This window comes from Myotis brandtii, unplaced genomic scaffold (genome assembly GCF_000412655.1).
Source record: "Myotis brandtii unplaced genomic scaffold, ASM41265v1 scaffold62, whole genome shotgun sequence".
Taxonomy (NCBI): Eukaryota; Metazoa; Chordata; class Mammalia; order Chiroptera; family Vespertilionidae; genus Myotis; species Myotis brandtii.
In genome coordinates this window covers 2,911,245-2,926,803 of record NW_005370366.1, presented here as the reverse complement: position 1 = coordinate 2,926,803, position 15,559 = coordinate 2,911,245, and the positions used below count along the sequence as shown (strand labels likewise).

The window sequence follows — 15,559 nt, the reverse complement described above, 5'->3', positions numbered from 1 at the left end:
AATTTCTGATTTTCTTTGGCGAGTAAACATAAACTACTCATATTTAGAAGTTACAGTGCTTCAAAAGCTTAAAGGTAAATTGGTAAACTATTAATTATAAAATAGTAAAATATGAATTGTAAGTATAAGATTAAGTAGCTCAAAGGAAGAGAGAAACTAGAGTAAGAGGAACTGCTAACATTTCTTTCTTTGGCCATTCTTCTTGTACATTGCTTTCAATCATTGGAAATGTGTAAATCAGACATGTGTGTAAATAACAGTAAATGCCCTTTGATCCTTCCAGACTCAGATCACACTTTTCCTCCTGAAAGCCCTCTCTACTGAGTGTACTCCAGGCCCCACCACCACCATTAAGCAAATGCTGGTCTCAGCTGTCTGATCCCTGGACTCAGTGAGTCTTAAGCATAACTCATTTGGGAGAAATTAAAAATGACTGAAAAGCACAAATAGTTAAAGGATTTTACCTAAAACCAATTCCTCAAATGACACAGATGTTAGGCAGTTAACCTTGCCATAGAAATGGAATTTGTAAAAGCAATGCAAATACACTTCTCCCAAAGCTCTCAACTGGAACCAGCACTGAGCATGGAGACATGACAGCACAGCCTCGAGTGACACACCTAGATCTGTACTCCAGCTACCTGTTAGCTGTGTGACTTTAAGTCACAGAACTCACTGCACCTCCCTCTCTGAATAGAAAAAGCAGCTAACACTCCATAAGGATTATGTAATTATTTCTGTGAATTAATGCATTTAGACTATAATGACCTGTGAGGTCACCGTCGAGGAAAGCGAGCCACCTCCTCCCAAAACTGTGGGAAACCACAAACCACAGGAAGCACTGAGGAGGCCATACAAATGAGAGGCCATATAAATGGAGACAAGGCCATCTAATTTACAGGATTGTTAAGTAACAGAACACAGAGCTCCAAATCAAGAGCTCTCTTCCCCATGAATCTATCTGGTTTTTAAATCTGCAAGGACCTGATTCTGAGGTGTCTGAACATGCCCAGGTAAGTGCTGTTATCTCCTGCTATAGTTTTATACAGCAGCCTCAACAGAACATGGGGCGATTACTGCTGATGCCTGATACATGGTCTAGTTGGGCAACCTGTCCAGTGGGGTTACAGCTGTTATTCAACCCAACACAACACTGTCTGTATGGAAACAAAGAGAGCCTGCAGCAGCCAGTGGGCTGAACTCAGTAGCTTGGCCGATGATCAGTCAAGAGCCCTGGCCATTAATACTTTGCACTAATAGGTGGGCTATTCTAAAGGGGTTGACCCTACGGCTCAGACAGTGTGAAGCCACAGGTGGACGATCATGAGTGAGCTTTTGTGGGGTCAGGACATGTGGAAAGACATTTGAATCCACCTGCAAGAGCCTAAGGCTCCTCACTTTTCCACATCCCAACATGAGGCACTGACACCCGCTGGCAATCAGGAAAGTGAGGCCCTAACAGCTGACCCTTCAGTGGATGCAGCAGATAGGTACACAGGAGTGGCCACCACAGCGCCTGGGTGGGATGGGAGTATCGCTCCAGAAATAGTGACTTGTTAATGCAGTGACAGTATTAAACAATTCATAGGGCAACTGCCACAGGAGTTGGGGGCCACACATTCATTGTATCAGCCCCTCCCTCCAAGTGGGGCAAACTAAAGCTATTCTCTGTTGCTATGCAAACCAGGCTGCCACTACTAGAGGATTAGAGAAGTTGAGAAGACAGTGATGGGGTCACGTTTTAGAGATCACAGTGTGCTAGACTGGGCAAAAGAACATGACACTGACTGGAGGCCCATCCCCCTTATGACCTGCAGGCAATAGGGCTGGTAGAAAGGAATGAGTAGTAAAGCCACAGATTACGTTACTACCAGGTAAACCGCCTTACCAAGGTGGGCTAAAGTACTATCTCAGGCTTCCATACAGTTGAATGATCAGCCAGTAGGGCCCATTGTCCATATGACAGACTAGGGACCCCTGTTGAGGTACCTAATGCCATAAAGCAGGGGTGGGGAACGCCTGCCTGGCCCCGGCCCACAAAATCATTTGGTCTGGCCCTGCCAAGGGATTAGGGGTGAGTTAATTAAATGTTTGACCAAATACAGCAGGCTAATTTTTCTAAGTTAATAATTTTGTATGGCTGGCAAATGATGTTATAAATATCCCAATAGCCCTTGGCAGAAAAAAGGTTCCCCACTCATGCCATAAAGGAACATAAGTCACAAGAGACAGTCATTGCCCTGACTCGAATTGTGGACCAAAGTGCTGTGCTGCTAAGAACATGAAGCCCCCCCCCACACCTGGGAGAGGCATCCATCATCTATAGGAATTTGCAATGAGATGTCCCACCGGGATGAGGGTGACTTGGCATTCCAGGTGAGGGGAACTACACTGGGACCCTGCTGTTCTGCCAGATGACCCGTGGAAAAGCACCTGGAAAGAAACATGCACCACAGAGAGGCGATGAGCTGGGGGTCCCTGTCTGGCATGTTCTACTCCCAGCAGTCCATCTCCTCACCCTGTGTGCTCCAGCTGACATGGATGGTATACATGTCCTGGTCAAGTTCCTAAAGTTGCCAACCCCCCTCTCCTCAAGGCCAGATTCGGTTTCCCATGGATGCCATCATTCAGCCACCATCTCTGTTCCCTCCATTGCCCTGGATGATGTTATGACACACAAGAAAGCCCCTACACTAAGCTCACCCAAGCCTTGAATGTTAGCCAACAAAGCCCATCTTTATTGAATACTGAAAAGTCCCTAACAGAAAGCTGTCCTCTGAAGCAGGATGGCTTGGACATTACTACTGCCTCACAAGGAGGCAGACCTGTGCCACTGTCCAAACACAATGTGTTCACACCATTAGTCTGCTAATGTATCACATTGAGGACACAAGTGAATGCACTGAGTGATCTGACCCCTAGCCTAGCAGACTTAATAAATCAGTGGTTCTGATCTTGGGGCTTAAAGGAAAAATTATTACTTGCTTTGGGAATCATTGTCTTAACCTGTTATTGCTTGCATATGCCTGTACTGTGGCTGTGGTGTCTGTCTCCAATGCAACCAGAGAGAGGCCAAATGAGCCACTTCCATGCTGTGAAAACCCATGCTGACCCCTCAAGGGCACATTGTGGAAGAGGAGGCATGTGACATTGTAAGAGCCAGTCACAAGGGGTGGAGTGTTGGAAGAGGTCATTCAAAGGACATGACCATCGACTGAACATCATAGGCAACTGGAGGTTCCCTCAACCCTCCCATACCTAGAATGTATGTCCTCACCACCATTCTCCCACAGTGGGAGCCACTTCAGGGATGCAGCCTTGATAGCAGAAGGTATTGTGAGACCACCTGGACTGAACACATGACTGAACATCATTTAGGCCTCTCTATAAACTTTAAGACTTGGCAGGCAGTTTGGAGATCTACTTGCCTCACAGTCTCCCAAGATGAGCCTCGTATGTAAGTCCCTTGCTTATTCTACTTGCCAACTACCAATTTGGGGTGGCAGCCTTCCAGTTTCTCCCTGCCCTCTGTGTAAAGGGTGGTTCAGATGTCATCTGGGGATGCCCAAGGGTACAAACCAACATCTACTGTGTGTGTTCACTGCCTGGTATCCCAAACAGCAGAGCTGCTATTTGGCATTTGGCCTCGGGGCAAGCCATTTCCTCCTCTCCCTTGTCTATACATAGGTCCTAGCAATTGTCCCAATTTCCTATAAGCTAATGCATCTAAAAGCATGATTTACCTGATACCCAGGGCCTAACTGTTTTGTAGTAACAAGGCAACCCAGACTATCCACTCTGCCATATATTCTTTAACATTCTCTTCAACTGTTTCAAGATTCAAATGATAGTTTTATCAGATTTATTCTGTCCTAGTTATAAGTACATATATATTGCACTCTTTCTGTTACCCTCACAGCCATGTGCCCAATATTCCACACATTGACCTCCCTCCTCAGCCAATCCCAACATCATCAGGAGGGCATTTACAAACATGCCATTTAGGAAGTGTCATTTGCTGCAAAGTTAAAAGGATAGAATATAAGTAAGTCTGCATTTGATAATTTTCTGAAAGAAATCCATTAGGTATACAATCACGCTACTTGGCAAGAGTGATAAAGGCAGAATACCTGAAATTTGTACAATTTCAAAATGTGCTGGTCACATCATAGGGACTTATAAAATATTTGTGTGGTCAATTTAAAAACCACAGAATGGCCTAAGTTTTCAATATAAAAAGCTGTTTATTCAGGAAATTGAAACAAAATCGTCTATGCCTTTATTTTCTGATCTTGAGTTACAATGGGAAAAAATGAGGTGAGTGAAATCATACAGCCCTGAGAAAATATGCAAACTGCTGCAAACACACTCACCAGAATTCTCGTCGGCTGGACATATACCATCTAGAACATCCTGATCACCTTCTGCAGCTATACATGCCCATGTGTCAGTCTCATCTCTTGTATTTCTCCTTTCTTTAAGTACCTGATTGTTTTCCTTGGTTTTATGATCTTCTGCAAAATTACAATCCAGTGGTGTTTCTTCTCTTTTCTGATTATTCTCAGGAAAATCATTTTTTCCTTCTGGAGTTAATTTAAATAAATCAAATGCATTTCTGATTTCCTTAAATGCTAGTGAAAAAAATAAAAATGGTAATGAATAGGAACCACAATTTCTGTTGTAATCAAAAGAAAATCTGGGTTTGTGTTAAAGAAACAGGTATTTCCTTAATTTTTACTAATATCTACCTTGGTTCTAAAGCATCATTAGGTTTGTACTATCAAACCCATGAAGCTGATTCAATTGGTCTTTCTATTGGCTGCTCAATGCTTAGAAAGGGTTTACATAGAAAGTGAATGGCTGTTTTCCACTGTTATGAACCATTCCCAGTTTTGACAAGACAGTCAGCCTCAAAATAACCCCAGTCATACCACCAACTGTCCTGCTTAGACATCTGCCTACAACTGTAATCTGAAGCTAACATTGTACACAATGATCTCTGGGGTGAGTGGGGAAATGGGAGGGTACCATGCCAGCACACTGACTGTGCATCTGGTAGAAATTAGCGGATGCATGTGAAACTCCACACAAATTTTTTTAAAAAATATATTTTTATTAATTCCAGAGAGGAAGGGAGAGGGAGAGAGAGACAGAAATATCAATGATGAGAGTCATTGATCGGCTGCCTCCTGCATGCCCCACACTGGGGATCAAGCCTGCAACTGGGCATGTGCCTCGACTAGGAATCGAACCCTGACCTCCTGGTTCATAGGTCAACGCTCAACCATTGAGCCACACCAGCTGGTTCAACTTTTAACTAAAAATAAAAGTAAAAAGAAGATTGGCAAAGCACTAGATCTGACATAATAACCAAAAAAGGGGCAGATACACAGAATAGGCTGGTCCCACACCCACCTGTGGCGGTTTAAAATCGGGAGGCATGGCCAGGGGAGGTATGGCCTTGACCTAGTAACTCAGTTGGTTAGAGCATTATCCCAATACGCCAAGGATGCAGGTTTGATTCCTGGTCAGGGCACATATAAGAATCAACCAATGACTGCATAAATAAGTGGAACAATAAATCAATGTTTCTCTCTCTCTGAAAATAAATTAATAAAATAAAATTGGGCCCTGGCCAGTGTTGCTTGATGGTTAGAGTGTCAGCTCGCACACCGAAGGGTCACGGGTTTGATCCCCAGCCCTGGTCAGGACATGTGTGGGAGGCAGCCAATTTATTTGTCTCTCTCACATTGATATATGTCTCTCTCTCTCTCTCTCCTCCCCCTCTCGCCCTCCCCCCCGTCGTCTCTGTCTCCCTTCCACTCTAAAAATCAATGGGGGGAAAAAATCTAGGTGAGGATTAACAGAAAAATAAAAAATAAATATAAGACAAGTCCCCATAACTTCTGGCTGGAAAGACCACCAGGGACTGTGGCTGAGGGAGATGAAGGGCTGCTAGAATCCCAGGCAATTCCTCTTAAAGGATCCATGCATGGACTTAGTCCAACTCACTCCCTTTAAGCTCCAGTGATGGGGTAGCAGCTTGAAAGGAAACAGGGACTTATGAGAAGGAACTGAATTGTCTGTCATGAGGGCAAGAGCAGGGGAGGGGGCAGCTTACTGCCAAAATGAAAAGTGCAGGCAGAAGCCTTATCTGAGTCTCCATTAACCTGGCTCACACTCTTTACCACACCCAGTTTGTGGACCCACCCAAGCCATTTCCAGTGGCTTTTCCTTACAAATGGCCTCTCTTGCCTTATGCTTCGAACTTACTGAAAACCTCTCAAACATGCAGCATCTGGCCCCTGCATATCTCATACCTCTTGCTAAGTGGCCTCAGGCCCAGCACTACCAACAGCCAACCTTGGTTCACAGCTTTGCCTCTCCTGGGTACCTCCAAGCCCAACATAAGTAGCAGCCATCTGCAGATCACTCTATAGCTCAATGCCAGGTGGCTGACCTTGCACTTCCTGGGAGGTTCCACAGCCAGTGCATCCAGGGGACAGCTGCAGACCATACCAGATTGCAACCCTACCAACTCCAAAAGTGATACACTCAAGGGGCAGACTCCTGGACATCAAAGCCCCACTGAAGCATGTATTGCTCCACAGGATCCACTCCTGCACAGCAGCTCCTCTACTGTAGTTGCAGCAGGGTCTCACAGCCGATCGGCCTGGGAGTCCATCCCTCTCAGTGAGGCCAAAAGCAATCAACACTTAACTACAACAGGACAGTGCACACAGCTCAGACAGGAGCGCACCTGGAGTGCCCAGCTCTAGTGACTCAGGAAGGTGCGCCATAGGGCCCTACAGGACACCTACGACAAAAGGCTATTCTACCAAGTCCAGGAGACATAGCAGCTCTAATACATAGAAACAAACATATGCAGACACAAAAAAATAAGTTCCAAATGAAAGAACAAGAGCAATCTTCAGATAAAGAACTAAATGAAATGGAAGCAAACAACCAAATACAGAGTTCAAAACAATGGAACTTAGTGAGAACTTCAACAGCATGAAAAAGGACAAAGAAACCATAATAAAGAATCAGTCAGAAATGAATAGTTCATTTACTAAAATGAAAAATAATTTACAAGGAATCAACAGTAGTGTAGATGATGATGAGAATCAAAGCAGCAATTTGGAATACAAGAAAGCAAACAACAAAACACTCAATCAGAACAGCAAAAAGAAAAAAGAATCCAAAAATATGAAGATAGTGTAAGGAGCTTCTGAGAAAACTTGGAAGCATGCAAACATTTGCATCATGGGAGTACCAGTAGGAAAAAAGAGAGAATAAGGAATTGAAAACCTATTTGAAAATAGAACAGCCCTGGCTTGTGTGGCTAAGTGTTTAGAACTTTGGCCTATGCACTGAAGGGTTGCGGGTTTGATTCCCAGTCAAAGGCAGGGGAATTGAGTTGCAGATTCAATTCCCAGCCCTGGTCAGGGCATGTGGAGGAGGCAACCAATTGATGTGTCTCTCTTGCATCAATGTTTCTCTCTCTCTCCCTCCTTCCCTGCCTCTCTCTCTCTTGCCCCCTCCTCACTTCCCTCCCTTCCACTCTCTGAATATCTTCTGGTGAGGATTAACAACAACAACAACAACAAAAAGATAGAAAATATCCCTAACCTGGTGAAGGAAATAGACACACAAGTTCAGGAAGTGCTGAGTCCCAAACAAGATGACCCAAGGAGGCCCAAACCAAGACACATCATAATTAAAATGTTAAAGACAAAGAAAGTGTCTTAAAAGCAGCAAGAGAAAAACTGTTGGTTATCTACAAGAGAGCTCCCATAAGACTGTCAGTTGATTTCTCAACAGAAACTTCGCAGGTCAGAAAGGAGGTTGCAAAAAATATTCAAAGTGACGAATAGCAAGGGCTTACAACTAAGATTACCCAGTAAACCTATCAGTTAGAATCGAAGGACATATAAAGAGCTTTCCAGACAAGAAAAAGTTAAAGGAGTTCACCACCAAACCAGCATTACATGAAATGTTAAAGGGTTTTCTTTAAGAAGAAAAAAAAAGATTAAAAGAATGAACAATAAAATGGCAATAAATATGTACCTATCGACAGTTGAATCCAAGAAACAAAATAAGCAAACAAGCAGAACAAGACAGACTCATAGATACAGAGAACATTTTGAAGGTTGCCAAGATGGGAGGGGGGGGTTGGAGGAATGGGTGAAAAACGTGAAGGGATTAAAAGTACAAACTGGTTTTTATGAAATAGTCTTGGGGATGGAAAGTATAGCATAAGGAATAAAGTCAACAGGATTCTAATAACTATGTATGGTGTCAGATGGCTATGAGATTTACTGAGATGACCACTTAATAAGTTATATAATGTCTAATCACTGGGGTGTACACCTGAAACTAATATAATAATGTGTGTCAACTGTAACTGAAAAATAAACAAATGATTTTTAGTTCTGTGACATAGCAGATTAGGAGAGTGTCTCACAGTAAATTTAATTCCTTGTATAAAATATGGAAATGGTAAATGGTAGTATTAACACTCACTGTTTAATCCCTTTGGCTCTTTGCGGCCTTTTTCTTCCTTGTCCAAATCATGCCTTTTTTGATATTTTTCTTTGGATTCGTTTTTTTTGGTCTCTTTCTCCTGAAAGAGAAACATGTAAGACCCAGAAGAGGAACATATAAGAGCTCATACCACTTGACACTGACACCTCTGTGTGCCATAGAACCTGACCCTGACGATTAAATCTTGTTCATATAAACTGCTTCTCCAAGCGAGATTATCCCTCAACAATAATTTACAAAACGTCAAATTCAAAACCCAACACCAATGTCAAGTCTATGTTGAGGTTTTTTTACTATCAAAAATAAAGAAAATTCAAAAAAAATGGTACCTGCCCTAACCGGTTTGGCTCAGTGGATAGAGCATCGGCCTGCAGACTCAAGGGTCCCAGGTTCGATTCCCGTCAAGGGCATGTACCTTGGTTGCGGGCACATCCCCAGTGGGGAGTTTGCAGGAGGCAGCTGATTGATGCTGCTCACTCTCTATCCCTCCCCCTTTCTCTCTGTAAAAAATCAATAAAATATATTTTAAAAAAATGGTACCCTACAATCCTACTAACCAAACATGACTTTTTATTTCTGCACATTCTTACCTTCTGGATGTTCTAATTTTGCAGATAACTTCGTTGTTTAAAATTTATTTTAAAAATTTACATTGCACAGATATTTTTACATCACTATGTTCATATGTATGTATGGTTTTCTTCACCATAAAATTTTGTACTTTTGATCTCATGATTAATATTTCTGTGGATATATAATAGTTCTCAAATTGATACAACATTTTCTTAACCATTTCCTCATAGCTAGACAGACTGGTATTAGTTTTTGTGAAAATAACACTACTATATATTTGTCTACAAAACTCTTTCTCCCTTAAAAAAAATTTCCTTAAGTCTACAAAACTGGGAATAATGAATGAAAAAAAATTCACCATTTTTATAGCCCTTGATATGTGAATACCTTCATAATGTGTAAAATAGTTTCATTTTGAAAACCCATAGGAAAATAACTTTTTAAATAAGGGGGCAAATTATTTAATATATTTTTGTAAGAAAAGACTTTTAATTGTTAGTGTACTCAGTGCACTATTATGTGAGTAAAAAGTGGTATATTCTTAAGACAACAGGGGGGAAATATGAAGTAGGATGTGAAAAGCTATAATGTTACTAGGCACACTAAACGCCCTAACAGGAGAAAAATTGTTCCTATTGTTCAGTGATGGCGAACCTATGACACGTGTGTCAGAGGTGACACGTGAACTCATCTTTTTTGGTTGATTTTTCTTTGTTAAATGGCATTTAAATATATAAAATAAATATCAAAAATATAAGTCTTTGTTTTACTATGGTTGCAAATATCAAAAACTTTCTATATGTGACACAGCACCAGAGTTAAGTTAGGGTTTTTCAAAATGCTGACACGCCGAGCTCAAAAGGTTCGCCATCACTGCTATAGTTCCACTGTTTCCTCATTATTAGTGAAACTTCCTGACCACTCAAAAGAGCGCTAGCTAGATGGGAATATTGCTTATCCTATAAGATTTTAACACATAGTCCTTCAACCAAACCCTCCGGGAGTACTCACTTCTCCAGCAGAGTCAGTGGACCGGAGGCCCCTCTCCTCCCCACCCACCCTTGAGCTCTTCTGTGTCTGGGCCAGTGAAGATGTCAGATTATCTGACTCAGTAGTACTTCTGCTTTTGTCTTGATTCCTCTGCTTTTTATGTGCATTTTTCTTCTCTAAAGAAAGGTTCTTGTTTTCTAGCTTTTTGCTCTCTTTAAGTTCCTCAGCCTTTCTGGGTTTCTTTTTGTTTCTCCTTCCTCTGACATCAGCATCTTCATCAGCACTTCCGGGGCTGTCCAGGTGTTTATCTAGAACAGCATCTTGAGCTGCATCTATCCCTGCTTTGTCTTTTCCACTTTTAATCTTTAGTTTCTCTTCTCTGTTGTCAGACTGTAAATCTTCACTGTCCCCCTCCTGAAAGGGGAGATCATTAAGTAGATCTGATTCAGAATCCAACTGAGATTCAACACATTTCTCTTTTCTTGTTTTTCTGTTTTCTTTGGAATCTTCTTTTATTTTAGTCTTTAAATCTCTTATTTCACCCTTTTTAACTTTCTTTAGTTCCTTAGTTTCTTTTATATCATCTTTTTTGGGCTTTTTGGATTCCTTTAATTCTTCTTTGGCTTCTGAAATTCTTTTCTTTGTCCTTAAATCAAAAAATGAAATTTCAGAGTTCTCCAAGTCTGGTTTGGATTTCTCTTTTAGTTTCCCAGGCTTTGCTTTTTTCTTCTTCAGGTCATCTGGACTTTTCTCTTCTCTCTGCTTTAATTTTTTCTTTTTCTTTTTTGGAGAAGTATCTTCTTTTGTCTCACTTTGCTGATCGCTCTCAGAGTTTGCCTCAAATATGTCATTATTTAAAGATAGTCTCTATAAAATAGAAAATATTTAAATACTCATTAACATAGTAATTCAAAAGTTTTTGGAAAGTAGTACTAATTATATATGGTAGAAATGTCTTTTTTCTCCCCAGCAATTTCTTGACTCCTTAAAATTATTTACCTAAACAGAAGTTGCTTAGTATTACTTATATCTCTGATTTGGCAAATAAGACTTGGTAGTGATGATGACCCTCAATTTAAGAAAATAGATAAACACATACAGAGGAACAAAACTGTTAGCATTGCTGAAGATCTGAAACTAAAGGTCAACCCTATGAACCAAGAGTTCAAGGTTTGATTCCCGGTCAGAGCACATGCCCAGGTTGCAGGCTCGATCCCCAGTGTGTGGTGTGCAGGAGGCAGCTGATCAATGATTCTCTCTCATCACTGATGTTTCTATCTCTCCCTCTCCCTTCCTCTCTGAAATCAATAAAGAAAAAATAATAAACAATAAAACAACTTCAAAACAAAAAAAAAAAGTCTTATGTATGGTGATGGTACTGGTGGTGGTGGTGGTAGGGAATGGGGTTGTACATGATTTGAACCTCAAAATACTCCAAAACACCAAGTAATTTGTACAGACTTTCTTGGTTGCCGAAAAAGTATTTACCAATCCAAACAAAATTTTGTTTTATTTTTTTAAGATTTTAGGTCCCAGAATAGTCATAAACTTGCTGTTAAACTTCACTGTTGCATATGGAATGAGCTAAGATGGCATCCAAATCTCACCTCCACAACTGATATGCTATACAGTTGATCCTTAAACAACACAGGAGTTGGGGGGTGGAGGGGAAACAGACTCCTGCACACTCAAAAATTAGAATATAACTTTGAACCCACTAAAACTTTACAGTCATGCTTCAGTATCCATGGGACCCCCACCTCCACAGATAAAAAGATATATGGATGCTTGTCCATTATATAAAACTAGGGGCCCAGTGCAAGAATTCATGCACCTTGAAAGGAACTGTGGGCTGCCAAGCTGCGGTGGGCACAGGGGCGGGTCTCGGCCCATCCTCTGTGCCCCCACCCGGCCCCTCCCGCCGCGGACGCCAGAGCCCTCTCTGCTGGCAGCCCTGCTGCCACTGCCACTGCTCCTACATGCTGATGGCGCTGATTCTGCTTGCACCTGCTGACAGCTTGGAGCAATTGGGGCTGGCACCAGCAGCGGGTCCAAGCAGGACCGGCGCTGTCAGAGGCTGCTGTCCTAATCACCCCTCAGGAGCAGGGGGAGGTGGAGAAGCCTTCAGGGGCAATCAAGGCCGGCAGCTGCCGCTCGCACCCACTGATGGTGCTGAGCCATCGGGGCTGGCGCCAGGCGCTGGCAGCGGGTGTGAGTGCCGGGCGGGACCGTGGTGCGCAGGAGCAAAGAATTTTCAGTAACCACCAGAGGCTCACCCCGATGACAGCAACTGGTGCCCCCTGCCTTGGTCTGGTGCCCCCGCACACCTGCTCCACCATCTGGCCGCAGCCAATGCCCACCATGTTCCACACTCTGCAGCCTGTTGCCGATGCCCACCATGTTCTATGCGCGCCCCCTGGTGGTCAGCGCACGACATAGCAACCGGTTGTTCAGTTGTTTTGCCGTTTGGTCTATTTGCATATTAGGATTTTATACACACACACACACACACACACACACACACATATATATGGCACATATCAATGTATACACAGTGGGACCTCACATCCACACACTCCCACAGTTGAATCCGTAAATGGGGAAACTGAGAATAGGGAGGGTTGGGCTAAAGGTATATTTATTGAGAAAATCCGCACATAAATGGACCTGTGCAGTCAAACCCATATTGTTCAAGGATCAACTGTACTTCAAATTAGGTATGGACTGGGAGACAGGGAGAAAAAGGTACTAATTAACAAATAAATGAACCTGTTTATCAAATTGATAATATAACCAAACACAATAATTAACCCAAGTAACTTTAACACTGAACACCCTCAGTGAATTTTGTATGTACAAAAAAAAAACGCTGCAACTAAATCTGGAATTTTACAGTAAGATGGGTGTAACAAATCTGAAGCTAATTCCTAATCATTGTTGTACCCAGTGCAGATAATGTTGATGGGAACCAGTATTCTCAGAGTATAAAAAGGGAGCTAGAACAATGACCAATGTGAATGAGAGGAGGAATATTGTAGTGATGGACTGAAATTACATATATCAATATTAATTTATGATTTAAAACAAAAATGTACGTTTTCCTTAAAGGGCTTAGAAATAATGGTACCCTAGTAGCAGTGAATACATCTTGGCTTCTAAACCCTATTCCCCTCTAGAGAATGAGTGCTGAAGCAGAAAAGTTCATGGCAAAGCAAGGATTTGGTCAAAACTGACAAGGGAATATCAAAAGGACACAGGAGCGCCCTAACTGGTTTGGCTCAGTGGATAGAGCGTCGGCCTGTGGACTCAAGGGTCCCAGGTTCGATTCCCGTGAAGGGCATGTACCTGGGTTGCAGGCACATCCCCAGTAGGGGGTGTGCAGGAGGCAGCTGATCGATGTTTCTAACTCTTTATCCCTCTCCCTTCTTCTCTGTAAAAAAATCAATAAAATATATTTTTAAAAAAAAAGGACACAGGAGCTGGCTTGAAGGGGCTCCCACTAGATAAATTAGGAACCATTTTAGCATTAAGATGAATAACAACAGGAATGGACACAACACACTGACTAATATGATTCCATGAGTGTACTGACCCTGAGAAGGAAGGGCTTCCCTTTATAAGACACAGACTGAAAAACACAGAATAACAAATAGAAAAATCAATATTTTGCAACCAACACAGTAAAAGCTAATTGAGGCAAGAATCATCCAAGTATTTTAAAATCATGGGGTGATAGGTTGTTGGGGAATAAGAGATTCTCACAGTTTCAAAGATTACAGCCAAGCTTGGTTCTTGAACATCTCCCATCTTGAACAATTCAGTTCTCTACCAAATTGTTCACGGGTAAAAATGTCTCTGTTGTTGAACAAGCTTCAGTTTTTTACCTGACAACCCTTTCCTACTGTATATCAGCATGACAAAAAGCATCTCTCAGGTCACAAAGGAGAAAATGCTCTAGTATGAGTCAGTTTATGGCTAACATCTCAAGATATTGTGCTGTGAATATTTTTTAAAAAAATATCTTTATTGACCTCAGAGAAAGGGAGAGGGAGAGAGAGATAGAAACATCGATGATGAGAGAGAACCATCGGTTGGCTGCCTCCTGCACATCCCCCCACTGGAGATTGAGCCCACAAACCGGGCATGTGCCCCTGACCGGAATCGAACCTGGGACCCTTCAGTCCACAGGCCGGTGCCCTATCCACTGAGCCAATCCGGCTAGGGCATGCTGTGAATATTTTTGTGGGTTGTTGTTTTTTTTTTGCTTTTGTTGCTGGCAAATGGACAATTAGCACAATTTTAAAACAGAACGAGGCCATCAAGAGTGCTAATGTTACTAATAGTGTGAAAGAAATAATGCTCTTGCACATTATTCATGGTGGCCAAGACATGGAAACAACCAAGGTGTCCTGTGATAGAAGATTGGATAAAAAGGATGTGGTACATCTACACAATGGAATATTTTTCAGCCATAAGAAAGGATGAAATACTGCCATTTGCAACAACATGGATAGACCCTGAGAATATTATACTAAGTGAAATAAGTCAGAAAAAGCTAAGAACCATATGATTTCACTCATATGTGGGATATAAAACAAACTCATGAACACAAACAGCAGTGTGGTAGTTGTCAGAGGGAAGGGGGTGGGAGAAAAGGGGGACCTAATATATGGTCACAGATTTGACTTCTAAATTTAATTTAAAAAAAAAGAAAAGAAAGAAACAATGATCGACCACAGGCAATTGAAGAGGCAGAAAAACTATTGATTTGGATAAATGAAAACCACTTGGCTGGTGACAGCATTTCGGAGGCAATGACATGTGAAAAAGCTAAGACGCTGCATACTGACCTCCTGAAAGACAACCTGGAAAGGAGTGTTGACAGTGACTCGTTTAAGGCTAGTAGGGAGTGGTTCGATAAATTTAAGAAAAGTGTTTATTTATAGGTTCAATAGTACTGTATTAAACATGTACAGTATTTAAGAAAGGTTTTTAAAACAGAATCATTTGGGGGTCTGGGACGAATTAATTCAATTTACATGATTTCTAATGGGAAAAAATTATTTGGTTTTGGAACAAACTGCTTCTCCAACAGCCTTACGGAATGAATTAAGTTCGAAAACCGAGGTTCTACTGTACTTATTAAATTATTTATTATCAGGTTACTTAATATTTTAAAAGTAAAAATGTATTTTTAAAAAGGGTGAAAAAAATAATGGGTCTGATTATCATTTAACTAACTACACTAATAAAAGAGAAACATGGTAATTGGCATACGACCGCTACCCTTTTCATTGGCTAATCAGTGAGTATATGCAAATTAACTGTCAGCCAAGATGGCGGCCGGCAGCCAGGCAGCTGGAAGCGAGCATGAGGCTTGCTTGCTTCAGTAACAGAGGACTCCAACGTTCCCTGCCTCACTTGCCGGCCTCTGAGCTACAACTCTAAG

The 15,559-nt window shown here is 41.8% G+C and overlaps 1 protein-coding gene across 2 annotated transcripts in view; it reads right to left on the bottom strand.

Moving 5' to 3' along the window:
* Positions 1-15,559, bottom strand: part of MPHOSPH8 (M-phase phosphoprotein 8) — a 73,719-nt gene that overhangs the window by 16,822 nt on the left and 41,338 nt on the right. For both annotated transcript variants that reach the window (XM_014528125.1, XM_005880021.2), the window contains exons 3-5: positions 10,132-10,977; positions 8,527-8,626; positions 4,374-4,631 (exon numbers count right to left, since the gene is read on the bottom strand). In XM_014528125.1, coding sequence (XP_014383611.1) covers positions 4,374-4,631; positions 8,527-8,626; positions 10,132-10,977 — 1,204 coding nt within the window. The remainder of the gene's footprint in view (positions 1-4,373; positions 4,632-8,526; positions 8,627-10,131; positions 10,978-15,559) is intronic.